The sequence below is a fragment of the Crocodylus siamensis genome, chromosome 3, assembly GCF_052110815.1.
Source record: "Crocodylus siamensis isolate JL-2025a chromosome 3, ASM5211081v1, whole genome shotgun sequence".
In the NCBI taxonomy this organism is placed as follows: Eukaryota; Metazoa; Chordata; order Crocodylia; family Crocodylidae; genus Crocodylus; species Crocodylus siamensis.
The window spans coordinates 224999801-225016364 of record NC_143397.1 but is presented as its reverse complement, the minus strand read 5'-3'; the positions used below and the strand labels follow the sequence as shown (position 1 = coordinate 225016364).

The 16564-nt window shown below is 41.5% G+C and overlaps 1 protein-coding gene across 3 annotated transcripts in view; it reads right to left on the bottom strand.

Annotated features, from left to right (window-relative positions):
* Positions 1-16564, bottom strand: part of RIMS2 (regulating synaptic membrane exocytosis 2) — an 899878-nt gene that overhangs the window by 612151 nt on the left and 271163 nt on the right. Inside the window, exon 1 of one of the 3 annotated variants that reach the window (XM_090040479.1) lies at positions 1552-1963. The exons of the other annotated variants lie outside the window; for them this stretch is intronic. Coding sequence (XP_089896605.1) covers positions 1552-1673 — 122 coding nt within the window. The 5' untranslated portion in view covers positions 1674-1963. Of the gene's footprint in view, positions 1-1551; positions 1964-16564 lie in introns of those variants that run through there. 3 annotated transcript variants of the gene reach the window in all.

The window sequence follows — 16564 nt, the reverse complement described above, 5'->3', positions numbered from 1 at the left end:
ATGGTACCATTCGCAGCTTCTACACAAAAACTCACAGGAGCATAAAATAAATCCTTTTATATGGAGCGTATATTTTGATCACTGCAAAAGCAAATATGAGTAAATCAGGAATAGGTTTGTGGAGTATAAGTACAACTGCTTAGGTTTTGGTGGTGGCTGCAGGCCTGAGACTGCACTTCGAGATGTCCACTGTTTTATAAGCACAACTGACAGTACACAAATTATTGCTCTGTTTTGTAGCTCTTCAAAGATGTCAAGGGGTACAAAAAATGCATTTTAGGATAAAATTCTTACCTCTGACACAGAATTTCCTTTGTTTTTGGAAAAAAAATACTTTAATTCTTTAAGTGTATTAATTTTAATTTCCTGTTATATCTTAATTAAATATGTGCCTACATAATTTTGCATGTCTAATTAGGAAATTACCCCTACAGCAATAAAACTTGAAAAGAACAATTTAAAATTACTAGATGAGTACAAGAGATATTAGCAGCCATGATAAATCTTTAAAATAATATTCTATGAAATAAAATAATAATTGTATGATTTACTAAATGTAAAATGGTGGTATTTGAGAAAGGAAATCCCATTTATAGGGGCTTTTCCCACAGAGAGAAAATAAAAATGTTCTCTATATTCTATGCATGATTACTTCCCCTTTTCCAGAATGTTTCCATTAGTGCACTATCATTATAAAAAAAACTACAGAATTCTCCCTTTCCCTTATCTGCCTCCAGGTAGTCTTTCACATAAAATACTTCATTTCTTTCATTTTCAATCTTTAATGCTAATGTGAAAAAAGTTCTAAACATTTACCCAACAATGCAATAAAGATAATGGGTAACATTTAATGGAATTTACCCTGAAAAAATAAAGCTAAAAACCTCTTTATAATTTAACAATCTCATCATAGCAGCAAACAATATTTATCTCTACTATCTCCACTTCCCATAAAACAATAGCTATTTGTAAAAAGAATAGGCTTCAAAACTGACTGAGGTACTGCAAAGCATCTACTGATCATCTATAATATGTCTAGTTAAAAGATTACTGAAAAACACAACAGAGAGATACTAAGTCTTAAAACAAGAGACTGCCTTCTGCATATTTTTGCAATTGTATGCAGGACTGCGATTTTACATCCTCCAACAAATTATCTATGCTTAAATAGACACATCCTTGAACATTTAATCCTTTCACTGCTTCATCCACACAGAAATTGCTTCCCTGGACATATTTGCTTTTGCATATTTAATATGCTTTAAAGATTATACCTAATAATGCTACCTTATAATGATACCTAATGTGTTTCAAAGATACATAGCCTCTTTAAATATATTTTCATTATGCCGCTTTTATTATTGCAGAATAAGTTTAATTTAATCCTAGTATAGAACAGACAATTACAAATGAAATAGACTCAATGCCACAATAAAAATACAAATGTTTTAAAGTATGATTATAAAGGCTGCCTACTGGAGGCATGCATGTAGATAGACTGTCATGACTAGCATAGCAATGAATAAGGATAAATACTTTATTTCTACTTACCTAGCGTTGTTCAGTGTTTGTCCAAAAAGATCATTTTGTAAAATATTTGGAGGGGATGAGAAAACCCCATGAAAATGAGATAAAACAGAATTGCAGACCTGGCGCAATGTCTCAAATTGCATTTTCTTTCTTTCCTTCCCTTCTATTTTTCCTCACCACCTGTCTTAAAAGTCATCTGTTCTGCAGACACCATCAAATGCAAACATGCCAATCAAGTTCCATATTTCTCCTGGTCTCTGTAAAAACTGTGCCTAAATGAGCAAGGGTTGATAGTTAATTGTACAGTCATTATTCTTCTAATTCAGTCGTAGAAGATTTAGTACCCGTGCGGCTTTCTCCTGACTGTAGCAAGAATTCTAAACAGCAGTAAGCTTTTTGGGCATTCCCAGCTGAAGTGTGAGGCTGAGCTGCTTTCATGTACTCTACTCATATTTCTCTAAGCCTATTAAAAACATGCAGTGAATAGATGCTGTCGTCAGGAGTTTCAGCACATCTGGCTGCCAGCAATAAAATCTCAGAAGTAATAAAAATGAAGACAAGGCATCCTCACACTGTTACTACTCTCTAAGAGGAGGAGGATTTCTGCATCTTCCCCTCCTCCTTTCCTCCCCTATAAAAATGACTAACACCAGTGACCGTGTATGTAGGTCTTTTTTCACTTAATGTGGAGGCAGCTGTACAACACAGAAAGACCACTCCAAATAGATGCCATATTCTTCATATGATAATATGTAGTAATGAGAATGTAACAATAGACTTTTTGTCTCTAGTATTTGAAAAGCTACACTGTACCATGTATAAAATATTCAGCTCTTAACCATATTAATTTATGCGCAGTGCACAGGTAAAATGAACAACATACTGTACATTCTATTCTGTTATATGGTTCAATTAGGCATAATACATATAGACATGAGGCACAGATTTATAACATGAATTTAAAATATTCTTTCAAAATAAATGGCAACTCATACACAGTACATTCAAAAACATGAAGTCTGCAGCAGCTTTTGAAAGTTTATTGCATACAATCAGCTATGTTATTAGTGGTCAAAACAATCATTTTATCAAGTAATCCACACCTCCCTAACCCCAAGGAAACCCTGGTCTTAGAAACCTATTACTCTTGTGTTCACACAGTACAATAAGTCAATGAGCAGACAGTAAAACCGTTCATTTTGATGGAACACAGATTTTGCAGTGTAATGTGCACACTGAATGCTGTTTAAAATCTGAAAAATAGGTGTTCACAAAGGCAAAAGATTATTTTTAACTCTTTCTGTTCAACATTCAGGCTTAATTATACCATACTATTGCATTACATCCTATAGCTGCCAAACTAAAGAATAAAAAAAGATAAGATTTTCCCTAGAATATCTCATTTTCTATCCACCGCTTTTAACACTTTGCTCACTAATTACAAATCCTCAAACAAACTAACACAAAATGAGGGCTATTATTAAAGTCCATTAAAGTTTAACTCCTGTGGAAAAGGAAATAAGCAACAGTATAGCTAATTAAAAAGCTGCATTGATGTGCTCAGAAGGGAGTACAGCCCTCCTTAGCCAGAAAGATGGTGCTTACAACACTGAGCTTTTCAGAGGAAAGAGGAAGGAAAGGTAAATGGTAAACAGTTTTCAGGGCTTTAAAGCCAGTCCAGAAGCTTGCCCTCAGACACTGGAGTTAGATCTTTTAAAAAACATAATGGAGAAAAATAGCAAGTGAAAAACGTATTATTGAAGTCCATATTGGGACCTACAAAATACCGTAAGAAATAGTCTTTAGGTTCTATACTTCATTGTATAGCATCATACTGTGTATCACTGAAATATTTGTATTTGAAAAATGTATCACCATAAAAATAGTGAAAAGTAGTAGGCTAGCTGCATGGGGCTCCTCAGATAACTTACGACTCTAGGGCATAGCTTTTATTGATTTTTTCCTCTAAGAAAAGAAACGTTAATTCCTGAAACTAACTAATCCATGTGAGGGGGAAATGGACATTTTTAAGTCCCTCTCATGAAATTAGTCTATCTATATTCCATCAGAAAGATATAAAATTCCACTACATCAGTTCCTCCAAGATGAGTAAAAAGTAGTTCAAAGTACAGTCCCACCACTGCTTCCCTTGTAAACATCAGTTAACAATGCTGTGGAAATATGGTTCATTGATAAGCTACAAAATTGATAGCCTGACATCTGTGTTTTATTCCCTATTTCAGTTATGCCACTACTATCCCCGAGCAACAATGGTCAGATCATAAAGGCCAAAACAGTCATACAGTTTGCACCAGAGGCATAAGGACATGCCCAGACACGTTGAGCAGATGCCGCATGCAGGGGCTGTGGAACTTCAAGTTGCCACCGTACCACTAGTGCAGTTTTACAACTACAATGGCAGCCATTTTTTCTACCTGTTCCCCAAGTCAGTGCCCAAGAAGGATCCCCCAGTTACCCCACTCTAGGTGCACCACTGATTTGCACCTTTTTATACTAGATACTCCATGCCTTCACTTGCAAAATGATAAAATGGAAATTATATGTTTTTTCCTTTCTGAAACACTTTTGAGAATTATCAATTGAAAAATGTGCTATATTCTCTAAAATGTGCTACATTTCTTTTTACTCACAGGTCAGGAATTGACTTACTCTTAAGTTTGGAAAGGTACTGTTCTTCAAAGTGTAGAAAATATCTACTCATGCAAATAATACCTTCCCTAATTATAAGCACTTAAATGGAAAATTCTTCAGGGCACCCATTATAGAGGAGCCTTTCCCAAAAGACAAGAAAGTGATTGGTTATTTCTAGGAAAACACACATGTAAATACTTTTTCATACTTTTGTTTCTTTGATTATAGTACTTATTATCATTTCATTGCAATAACATACACATCAAGTAGAATTTATTCAGTACTAACAGGAAATTTGGTTAATAAGATTAAGCAACAGAATAATCATCACATCTACTCTTCTCTATACAAACTCAAGTTTCGTGACCTTAGCCCTTGCTTCAAAATCTTTCAAACAATATAAACACCTGAGGATCTGTTTTGGAATGACAAAACCATAATTTGTTCAACCTGAGGCCATATTGCAAGGCCTATTTACTCACTGAAGAGAAGGGTGCCTTTTTTTAGTATAGTTCAGCTTACATATTAGTTTGGAATTAGTGTCATATTTTGTAAAAATTTTAATCATATGCTCACCTGAAGAAATGCAACAGTTACACTACAAGACTGAAAAATAAATGTATTTCTGCATGTATTTTAGTTAAAACATTTAAGAGATTGTTACAGAAAAAGAAACAAACCATTCCATCTTCTCTCTGCCTTGCAGCTTTTTTCAAATACTTTTCCTAGCCATATATTACAACTTGTACGATAGTACCACCTACTATCATATTTATATAAGATGACCCTGAATATAAGATGACACCCCAATAATTAGATTCTATATATAGAAAAATTAAAATTTGTTATAATTTTCCAAGTACAGAATCTAATTATAGGAAGTTTGCCTTGAATTTGTCCTCTTCCCACTGCTACAGCAGGAAAAATAAATCTGGGGAGTCAAATGTCCCCTTGCCCTCTTTCCCACTCCCCCCAGCAACTTTTGCCCCCTGCAGCCCCTTCCCTCCCTTCTTACTGTCAGTCCCTGATCTCCGGAGCATAAGGAGTGAGGTGAAAATTTGAAAACACTGACCTTAAAATAAACGTAGCTGTAGTAATTTGCATTTATTACCCATACTTATTTTAATCCAGAATTGACACATTTACATTTTTTTAAACTGCTGCAAGCTTTAGCAGAAGTACACTATAAACACAAAGTTAAGCAATGCTTTTGTGCCTACTTATATATAGTACAACCTATGCATAGTATTATTCCAAAGCCAAAAGGCTCATAATTTCCCATATAGTTAATTGGGCTGGTCAACAACATTTCAAGCCATGGTGATCCTACAGCTCACCTCTACCCTATGGGCATGTATACACAAGCCCTTATGGCACAGTTGTTCCTGAGGTGTCATTTAGTACTCCTTTTGGAAGTACTAAACGATGGTGCAGAAACAGCCTGAACTGCATCATGCCGGCAGTGCACAGTTACTTTTAGCCACTACATCACTGTAGCAACACACTATACCAAGGGAGTATGTTTCTATGGTGACATAGCTGTGGCATCACAGTTTGTGCCTGCCGATGCTAAGCCACTGTAGCATGTTTCTATGTAGACCCACCCAGTATGTGTATGTAGTCCAGATAACCCCAATAAAGGATCCATGTGTTAATTAGAACTGGGTATTCTTGTCGTGAGTCTTGGGATCCTCCAAAAATCTATACACAAATGAGAATCGGAGTGACCTTGTACCTCTCCACCTCATGGAGGGTGGGGCCACACTAATCATATGCACCAGGCTGAGAGAAGAGGCAACAAAGAGATTCTGGGTGAACTTTTTTGGGCCACATTCAGTGATGTTTGCCAGACATTTAAGGCTAGTGAAGAAACAGGAATCATTGGACATGGGGAAGAAAGGCATAGCTTAGCTGTGGAAGTGAAGAGGAAGTCAAAATGTTTGCAATGTAGTTGTTCACTGTGACTTGAAAAAGTCAGAGCTGAGGAGGACTGCGCTCAATGGATGCTACCATATATTTTATTCAGATGCACTGCACTAACCTAACCTTGTGGTAGGTTCGCATCAGTATTTTGCTTATCAGCCTTTTGTGGGCTCAGATCAATCACGGCAGTCTCAGTTAATGACCCTAGAGGCAAGAATAGAGACCTGAGAGATGGCGGTGGCTATGAATGATGGTGGGATGAGAGCAGAGAAGCAAAGATCAGAGAAGGAGAGAAGAGACCAGATAGAGTGGAGTCATAAATTGGAGATTCAGACCAAGAGCTGGAATTTGCTTGGCAGCTGGTGCAGTGATGCATGAAGATGAAAGCAAAAGCAGCTGAAACTGCACAGGGAAAAGCAAGCCAGAACAAGAGTGACAGGAAGAAGACAAAGAGCAGCCAAACCATGCCAAAAAGCAGCAAGAACGAGAGAGCTGAAGAAGAACCATGGAGCTGAGGATGGCATCCCAAGTTAAGGATAACAAAAAATTGTTTTTCAGATATATAGGGAGTAAAAGAAAGGCCTAGGGTGGAATAGAACCACTACTGAATGGGCAAAAGCAATTGGTGACAGACAGGGAGGACAAGGCTGAACTCATCAATGAGTTCTTTGCCTCAGTCTTCCTAAACGAGGGGCAAAGCAAGTCTCACATTGTAGAGAGGCAACAGCTGGGTGCCAGACGACCAAGCGTTGACCCTGAGATGTTGCAGAGTCACTTCGAAGGACTGGATGTGTTTAAGTCGGCAGGCCCAGATGAGCTCCACCCGAGGGTACTGAAGGCACTGGCTAATATCACTGCACAGCCACTGGCAAGAATATTTGAGCACTCGTGGCATACGGGACAGGTCCCGAAGGACTGGAAAAGGGCCAATGTGGTCCCTATTTTCAAGAAGGGGAGGAAGGAGGATTCAGGCAACTATAGGCCAGTCAGTCTCACCTCAATCCTTGGCAAAGTCTTTGAAAAGATTATTAAGGCTCATATATATGACAGCCCAGCAGGAAAAATTATGCTGAGGGGAAACCAGCATGGGTTCATAGCAGGTAGATCATGCCTAACTAATCTAGTCTCTTTTTATGACCAGGTTATAAAACACCTCAACACAGAAGTAGGCGTTGATATTGTTTACTTAGGCTTCAGGAAGGCCTTCGATATGGTATCCCACCCCATACTGGTGAACAAGTTAAGAGGCTGTGACTTGGATGATTACATAGTCCGGTGAGTGGCAAATTGGCTAGAGGGTCATACCCAGAGAGTGATGGTGGACAGGTCGGTATTGACCTGCAAGGGAGTGGGTAGTGGGGTCCCGCAAGGCTCAGTCTTTGGACTGATACTCTTCAATGTCTTCATCAGTGGCATGGACAAGGGAGTGAAGTGTACTCTGTCCAAGTTTGCAGATGATACAAAACTGTGGGGAGAAGTGGACACACCAGAGAGCAGGAAACAACTACAGGCAGATCTGGACAGTTTGGACAAATGGGCAGAAAACAACAGAATGCAATTTAACAAGGAGAAATGCAAAGTGCTGCACCTAGGGAGGAAAAATGTCCAGCATAACTACTGCCTAGGAAATGATCTGCTCGGTAGCATGGAAGCGGAAATGGATCTCGGAGTCCTAGTGGACTCCAAGATGAACATGAGTCGTCAGCGTGACAAAGTCATCAGAAAAGCTAACTGCACGTTATCATGCATCAGCAGATGCATGACAAACAGAACCAAGGAGGTGATACTTCCCCTCTATCGGGCACTGGTCAGACCGCAGCTGGAATACTCCGTGCAGTTTTGGGTGCCGCACTTCAAGAGGGATGTGGATAACCTGGAGAGGGTCCAGAGAAGGGCCACTTATATGGTTAAGGGCTTGCAAGCCAAGCCCTATGAAGAGAGACTAAGGCACCTGAACCTCTTCAGCCTCTGCAAGAGAAGATTGAGAGGTGACCTTGTGGCTGCCTATAAATTCATCATGGGGGCACAGAAAAGAATTGGTGAGGCTCTACTCACCAAGGTGGCTCTGGGGGTCACAAGAAATTATGGCCATAAGGTAGCAGAGAGTGGATTTAGACTGGACATTAGGAGGAACTTCTTCACAGTTAGAGTGGCCAAGGTCTGGAATGGGCTCCCAAGGGAGGTGGTGCTCTCCCCTACCCTGGGGGTCTTCAAGAGGAGGTTAGATGGGCATCTGGTTGGGGTCATCTGAACCCAGCACTCTTTCCTGTCTATGCAGGGGGCTGGACTCAATGATCTTTTGAGGTCCCTTCCAACCCTAACATCTATGAATCTATGAAACAGAGAGGAGGATCCGGGTGATGAAATCTGGAAGTGGGAGGTGAGCAGAGCTGGAACAACGGGGACAAGGAGACCAGAGAAACTTTGAGGCTCAGGGAACATGGGACAATGACTAGGGAGAAGGCATAGGAGAGATGGACCATGGAGAGGTAAGATTTTTTATTACATTCTGACCAAGATTTTGATCGATATTTTTTGATCGATATATTGTCGATATATTATGGGAGAGCAGGAAAATATATTAAAGTATGAGGTTTGGAAGGGCTAGGAATACAGGGTTTGAAAGACAAAAGAAGGATTTTGAAGGAAATCAGATGGAAAGACAAAGTAAATGAGGTGGGTGATTTGTCAGAGCAACAAGCAAGGCAAGTGTGGAAAGGGATAACAGGGGAAGATTTAAAAGAGGAATATGCAGACCTGATGTGGAGACTGGTAAGGAGGGTTTTAACAGGAAGAGAGGTTCAGGTTCAATATAGGTGGGGTTTGGGAAGAATAGCAAAATGCCCATGGGAGAAGTGGAGGGAGCAAGCGGGGGTTAAGAATCAGTGGTACAGCAAAAGCTGTGTTATCCAGCATCCAGGGGAGAATGTGGAGTGCCAGTTAATCAAAAATGACAGTGGTTACCTGACAGGCATCTGTTTGGGCCACTGCCTGTTCAGGCCACTGCCCCTCCCACCACGTCCAGTGTGCCAGGGGACAGGGAGGGAGGCCCAAACAGAAATGATGAGTAGCAAGGAGAGAATTTTAATGAAAAGTTTACTATTACCATATCAATGTGTGCCGGAGGACAGGGAGGGAGCCCCCGCATAGGCTGCTCTGCCCCAGGCCATGGGACTTGGCGAAACTGGAAGTGCCACAGTGGGACTTCTAGTTTCACTTTTGCTGCATCGATCAGCATGCTGGTTAATGGAGCATGCCAGTTAGTAAAGTGCCAGATAGCACAGTTTTTACTGTACATGTATTTTGGGAATGCAACTTTGCACAGGAAGTTCGGAGGACGGCACAGAGATTTTTACACATTTTAGAAGAGAGTTATAAGATAACTTTTGAGACAATGATTTCATAGATTTCATAGACATTAGGGCTGGAAGGGACCTCGGAAGATCATCGAGTCCAGCCCCCGATATATGGATTGGTTAAAAAAGGATGGGAAGAAGGGAAGATATGGGCATGGGTAGTCGGTATTAATGCAGCACTGTGGAAAATGAAGAACTTGCTGATCATGAAGGGAATGGACTTTACTATAACAGAATGTTTACAGCTAGCCCTGTTTGAGCTTAAATATTACATGCAAAGAGATGATGAGAAAGAAGATGAGAGTAAGAGAGATGTGGAGGACAGATAAGAAGAAATATCTATTCACTTGAGGAGTACCTGAGAGATTATGGTGAGAGAGAGGGGAGGGTTAGAAGGGGGATAGTTGTGGGATGAGATAATGTTGGTATTACAAACTGTTAAGAGATGGGGAGGAGTTAATATGTTATGAGCAGGGATCCAGGTTTTCCATTTCCAATGGAAAAACGGAGAAAAACATGGATTTCCCATTTAATCAGAGAAAACATGGATTTCCCATTTTATCAGAGAAACCTGTGGATTTCCCACTTTTGCAAAGAGCTCTGCAGGCTGGCTGAGTTGCAACCTGCAAAAGCTGATTGCAAAAAGGGCGGGAAACCCCCAGCCCTGCCTGAAGCAGGAGAGAGAGCAGGAAAGGAGGGGCCTCAGGCTCTCAGTCAGCCATGGCTCAGCTTAGGCTCACTCTTTGCTCCTGGAGCCAAAGGTGAGTGGGGCTTGCTGGGGGCCCCATCTGGCAGGGCTGGAGGATTGCGGGTCATGGCTGGGGGCACTGACAGGGCTGGCTGAGGCCAGGAGCCAGCCCTGCCCTCCCCTGCAAAGCCAGCAGCAGGCAGCAGCAATGGGGGACCTGGTTCGTGCTCCTTCTGCTGCAGCCTGGGGCCCTGGCCCATTGCCCTGGCAGCTGGGGGCCCGCTCCAGCAGGGCTGGAAGGCAGGGGCTGTGTGTGGGGGGGAGGGGCATAAACAGGGTGGGAGAGCTGTTATGGGGCAAGTGATGGGCACCAGCAGGGCTGGGAGGGGCTTTGCGGGGGAGTGAGGGACAGGTAGCAGCAGGGCTGGGGGGATTTGGGGGTGAGGGGAACCAGCAGGGCTTGGGGGGGCTTTAGGGGGGAGTCAGGGGCACCAGCAGAGCTGGGGGGGGACTTTGGGGGGAGTGAGGGGCACCAGCAGAGCTGGGGGGGGACTTTGGGGGGAGTGAGGGGCACCAGCAAGGCCTGGGTGGGGGGGGCTTTAATGTTAATCATGGATTTTGGGGGGTTTATCAGAGAATTTGCTTCTTTTTTTAATCAGGGAAAACCAGGATCCCTGGTTTTGTTGGATGATATTAGTGTCTGATGTTTGTAAATAAGAGGTTTTGGTTTTTTAGATAAAATGTTGAAGTTTTTTTTTTAAGTTCCCATCATCATGTTTTCCCAGTATAGGCCACATGCTCAGGAAAAACAGCCTCAGTCACTGCACATCCATCAAAATCTGTTACAAATGAGATAAGGATTCTATAGTCTCCTTTTCTACACAACCATGATTCATCCTCTAACGAGGCCCATTCTGTGCACTGAAGGAAGCAAGGGGCATGTAGAAGAAACAATATGTAATCGTGGAATTTAAGACTGTATCATAATGCATTTGCTCAAGAAAATAGATTAGCAGTATGTAAAAAAATTTTACTTCCGGCATTTCCTACTGTAAGATATGCAAATGTGCTCATTAAAATATCAGGAAACTTTTTGTTTTCTGAATCTACTGATGGCAACTAATGCACAGCATTACTTTATATATTCAGTGCTGGCCAGCATGCTAGCACTTTTACTCACACCTGTGCCTTGATTCATTTATTTATGAATACTTTTAAGCAAACACAACACTGACCACTGGAGTGATTAGGTATTTATACACATACATTCTTCTGCTCTGACGTGCCAGATTAATTGAGTCTGCTCTACATGCAAGCTGACACGCCCGGTGCTGCATCACATGCATTTGTATAAACAGCGAAATACGCACCACATTTGTGTTTTAATTCAAAAGCATGTCACTGCCATTTTCTCAGCGCAATGCACATTTCGCCATTTAAACAAATGCATGTGCCACAGCACCAGGTAATTTTCAAAAGAACCTGGCGCTCCAGTGCAACCATGTGTACATATGCTCATTGACTTTACTATCTTAATAATGTTCTTCTAAAGTAATATTTTGTGGGCTTATATAACATACACATATACAAATACAAATGTTTATAAATGCACACATTATTTCTGAAGATAAGTAGTTATAACTTGCATTTAAATATAATTGTATCTATAGATCAAGAAGTTAACAACAATAAAAAAACATTTTTACAGGTGGCAATTCATTCAGCCATTCCAAATAAATAGAGGAACCTGCAGACAGAGCACTGCTGGTATATATAGATAAAGTAGTAAAGACCTCAGGAAAGTTGTACCAGTTTCCAACAATCGTAAATTTGTACTTGGGTATTAATCCTAGAAAATACCTTCTTGTTTAAAATAATTTAGAATAAAAATTATTTAACTCTGTTCCTCAAAAGCTTCTGGATTTTTTCAGTTTACAGAAAACAATATATTTATGTTTGAAAGATGAGATTAAACCTATATTTCAACTTTGATACTGGTATTCAAAAACTGTTTAAGATAAAACGATTATACAATGAAAGCTGATAATATCCACAAATACACTATCGCAAATATTACTTAGAAGCATTACTTACATATTAATGCCATACACAGAGCATGCCAGAAGAAAGTTATGCTTAAGAACACTAAAGTAGGAAACCTCATTACCTCTATGAATTGCAATTCACATGGTATTTAAGATTGTTTCCTTTGATGGACAGCTATATCAGGTACAATGTACGATTAAATTTTACTTCTTATTTATCCAGTATTACATAAAGTATATTTTTGGTTTTTTGTTAGGAGGTGGGAAATGGTAGAGAAGAGATGCTGATTGTCGGCTATAGCAGTTTATACTTTGAAACCTTGCAACAACAAGTTATGGAGAAGTGCGAATGGCAGAAAGTGTATGTCACAGACCAAATCAAGAATCTGGAGCTACCCACCCCACATGGAAACACATGCCTGAGTTCCAGCAGAGTCTGTTGATCTCAGATTGGCCTTGTCAGCCATCTTTGGACTCACAGATAAGACAATCATGGAAGATAACCATCCCCAACTGGGAGGGATTGCCAAAGAAGTGTGCATTCTTTAGGTAAGGAAAATTAAATATTTTATCCCGTTTTATCTGAAGTCTAGATACAATTGGGCAATTTTAAATAAGCTTTCCTTTATTGAATTCATTAATGGATAGATATTAGATATTACAAGAAACGCCCCCAGCTCCTTTTTCTTTTTCTACGTAGACATGTTGAACTTCTAAAGCAGGTTTTCCCACTTCTGCTACAAAAATACAGCAATTCAACTCTCGGTGTTGGGGATATTTGCATATTTCATAGAAGCATAGAATCACAGAAGTAGGGTCGGAAGGGACCTTGTAGATCTTCAAGTCCGATCCCCTGCCTGAGCGGGAGAAAAGACTGAACTCAAATGAGTCCAGCCAGGTAGTCATCAAGCCTCTTCTTAAAGATCCCCATGGTAGGAGCCAGCACCACTTCCCTAGGAAGTTGGTTCCAGCTCCTAGCCGCCCTATCTGTGAAGTAGTTCTTGCGGATGTCTAATCTAAATCTACTCTCTAATAATTTGTGTCCATTGTTCCTTGTCATGCCAGGGGGCGCTAGGGGAAACAGTGTCTCCCCTAAACCCTTCTGCTCCCCCCTAGTGAGTTTATAGACAGTCACCAGGTCCCCCCTCAGCCTTCTCTTGTGAAGGCTGAACAGGTTTAGGTCCCGCAGTCTTTCAATGTAGGGTCTGCCCTGTTGTCCCCGGATCATGTAGGTGGCTCTCCTCTGGACCCTTTCAATGTTGTCCACATCCTTCCTGAAATGGGGCGCACAGAACAGGACGCAGTACTCCAGCTGTGGCCTGACCAGCATCGCATATAGGGGGAGGATCACTTCCCTGGCTCTACTTGAGATGCACCTGTGGATGCACAACAAGGTCCAGTTAGCCCTGCCAACCGTGACCTCGGATTGTCAGCCCATGTTCATCTTGGAGTCAATAATGACTCCAAGATCCCTTTCTGCTTCTGTGCTCTCAAGAAGGGAGTTTCCCATTCTATAAGTGTGCTGCTGGTTTCTACTGCCTAAGTGCAGCAGCCTGCATTTGTCAGTATTGAAAGGCGTCCTGTTTATGTCAGCCCACTCCTGTAACCTATCCAGATCTTGCTGCAATCTTTCCCTCCCTACTAGGGTGCTCACCTCACCCCAAATTTTGGTATCATCAGCGAATTTAAACAGGTTGCATTTCACCCCGTCGTCCAAATCACTGATGAAGAAACTGAACAGCGCAGGCCCAAGGACTGAGTCCTGGGGGACTCCGCTGCCCACTTCCCCCCCAGGTTGAATATGACCCATCCACCACCACCCTCTGAGTATGACCCTTAAGCCAATCTGCAATCCATCTGACTGCGTAGGCATCAATGCCACAGCCGCCTAGTTTTTTAATGAGGATGGGGTGCACAGAGGAAACGTGCTGAGAACATGCACGTTTGCTGACAGTTGTGTTGGAAACATGCACATTTGCTGACAGTTTAACATCAGCACTCAAGAGTGGGATTTATTTCTGGCTGCCTTGCAGGCTAAAAGAATTTGCAACCCCAAGTTAGGCACCTGTGCTTCTTATGCAATGCATAGAGAAAATTATGTACCTATGAAAGTGGGTTCAGTGAAGCTAACAAGGAGACTGGATAGCTGCTTAAACTAACTCATAGGAAAGGAAAGAGTGGAGCACATATTCTCTCCCTGCCAAACAGAGGGGCATGGCTTAAGTGCACCCGTCTCAAAAACTTAGGTGCTTAACTCGAGGCTGTAGAAAGGTGATTGTTTCTGTTCACAATTCACAACAAGGAAGCCTTTCCTCCAGTCAAATGACTAAGCCCTTTTTTCAATCTTTTCTTTCAAAAGATATGTGGAAGTGCCTTCTATAACCTTGCAGGGAATAATTAAATATCCATTGGTCTTTGTAATTCATTAAATATTCATTAAGAATAATGAAGTGACTATGACTCTATAACCCAACAATTTGGGGATTCACCTGAACAAAAAGAGAAGACTTGGGTCTTCCCACAAGTCCTAGCTCTAGTGAATATTTAGATATTTTATAAAAACTGGGAGATAGGAGATGTGGGTTCAAATATCCTCAGGCAGAGGACAGCCTTGAACTTTGGTGCAGGATGAGACATGTTATTGTTGGGCAAATAAAAAGGAAACCACTTCCACTTTTGTAGATTCAAAGTACTGGATCAATCCCCATAAATGATCTTGCCAAGGGAACACCAATTTTCTTAATGAGATGCATAGCACATTGAGATATACCAAGTAGTTCAATGCTGTTTTAGGACCATAGGAAACTAGGTCTGGAAGGGACCTCACAAAATTATCTAGTTCAGCCCCCAGCTCAAGGCAGAATTGTCCCTGACTAAACCATCCCTGCTAAGTTTCTGCTTACCCTGCTGTTCAAAATCTCTAGGGAGGGAGATTCCACAACTTCTCAGATAACCTGTTCCAATGCTTGACAACCCTCATAGTCAGAAAGTTCCTCCTAATCTCCAACTTGAATTTCCCCTGCTGAAGCTTGAGGCCATTACTCTTAGCCCTCTCCCCCACAGCCACAAAGAAAAGCCACTCTCCATTCACTCTATAATCACCTTCAGGTATTTGTAGACCATTATTAAATCCTCCGGTCTTCTCTTCCCCAGACTAAATAATGCTATTTTTTCAGCCCTTCCTCTTAAGACTTAACTCCCAGGCCCCTAATAATTTTTGTCACTCTGCACTGGACTCTTTCCAATTTGTCCACATTCTTCTTGAAGTAGGGGACCCAGAACTGGACACAGTACTCTATGTGAGGGCTTCCCAACTGTAATTCTGTTTAGGTACTGGTAATGTCAAGGTTACCGTTGAGTTGTACACGTGCATAGTGATGGTTGCCCTGGAAAGCCTCTAGGGCTAGGGACAGAAATTACACATAAACTGGTATAAGTGATTGGAAACCAGTTCAAATCTGTAACACAACAGAAGTTCAGTCCACACAAGCCGCTTTCAAAATGGCTAAACCCAGTTTAAGATAAACCTGGATGGATGTAGTATCAAATTTAACTAATTTAGGTTGTTTTATTAAACTTTTGTCCCAGATCCCCACCAGATTCAATTTAATTCACAGTACCCCAGCATCCTAAGAGTTAACTCACAGTCCCCCAGCATCCCAAAGTGCTTTGCACCTCCCCCACAAACACCCCTTGCAGGGGGTGGGGAGGGCTAGTCGTGGCCCAAGCCATCTGCTCCAGCCCAGCAAGGAGGCATACTCTAGTGCCCACACCCCCCCCCCCGCTAACCCCCTCAGCTTCTGGTCTGAGCCACTGTAGGCAGGTGGCTGCATTTCTGGAATCAGAAGTGAATATTTGTTCCTGTGCTTATCAGTTCATTCTACACAGGTCAGACTAACCTGCAAAGATTAAACTGATTCAGCCTTGGGCTTTTGACTGTCCGTACTTATCCCAGAAGAGCTGAACCTTGGAACCATTAACCCATTTAGAAGGGGTGAGCATGCCCAGATGGGTCTGTAAGAGTGCTGGGAAAATCCTGAGGTAAATGTAAGCAACAGCTTTTGATTGAAAGCAAGAAGTATCAAAGTATGAGCTGTAATTGGTTCAGGAAAAAAAAGATGAAAGATTGTAACAACTTACAAGACTGACAGGCATTGTCAGCACATAATTGGCTGACAACAAGGCAGTGAGTTGGAGGGTATTATTGCTATAAAAAATACACTGCAGAGGTGTCTTTGGGCACACCTGGGTGCTCTGTGCAAGTGGTTAGACCATTCCAGAACTGAATCTCTGTGAGAACAAGTTTGGATCCATGTGTGCCAAATCCGTGAATCCGTATACTTGCTCATGTTCTCAGGAGAGCGGTGATC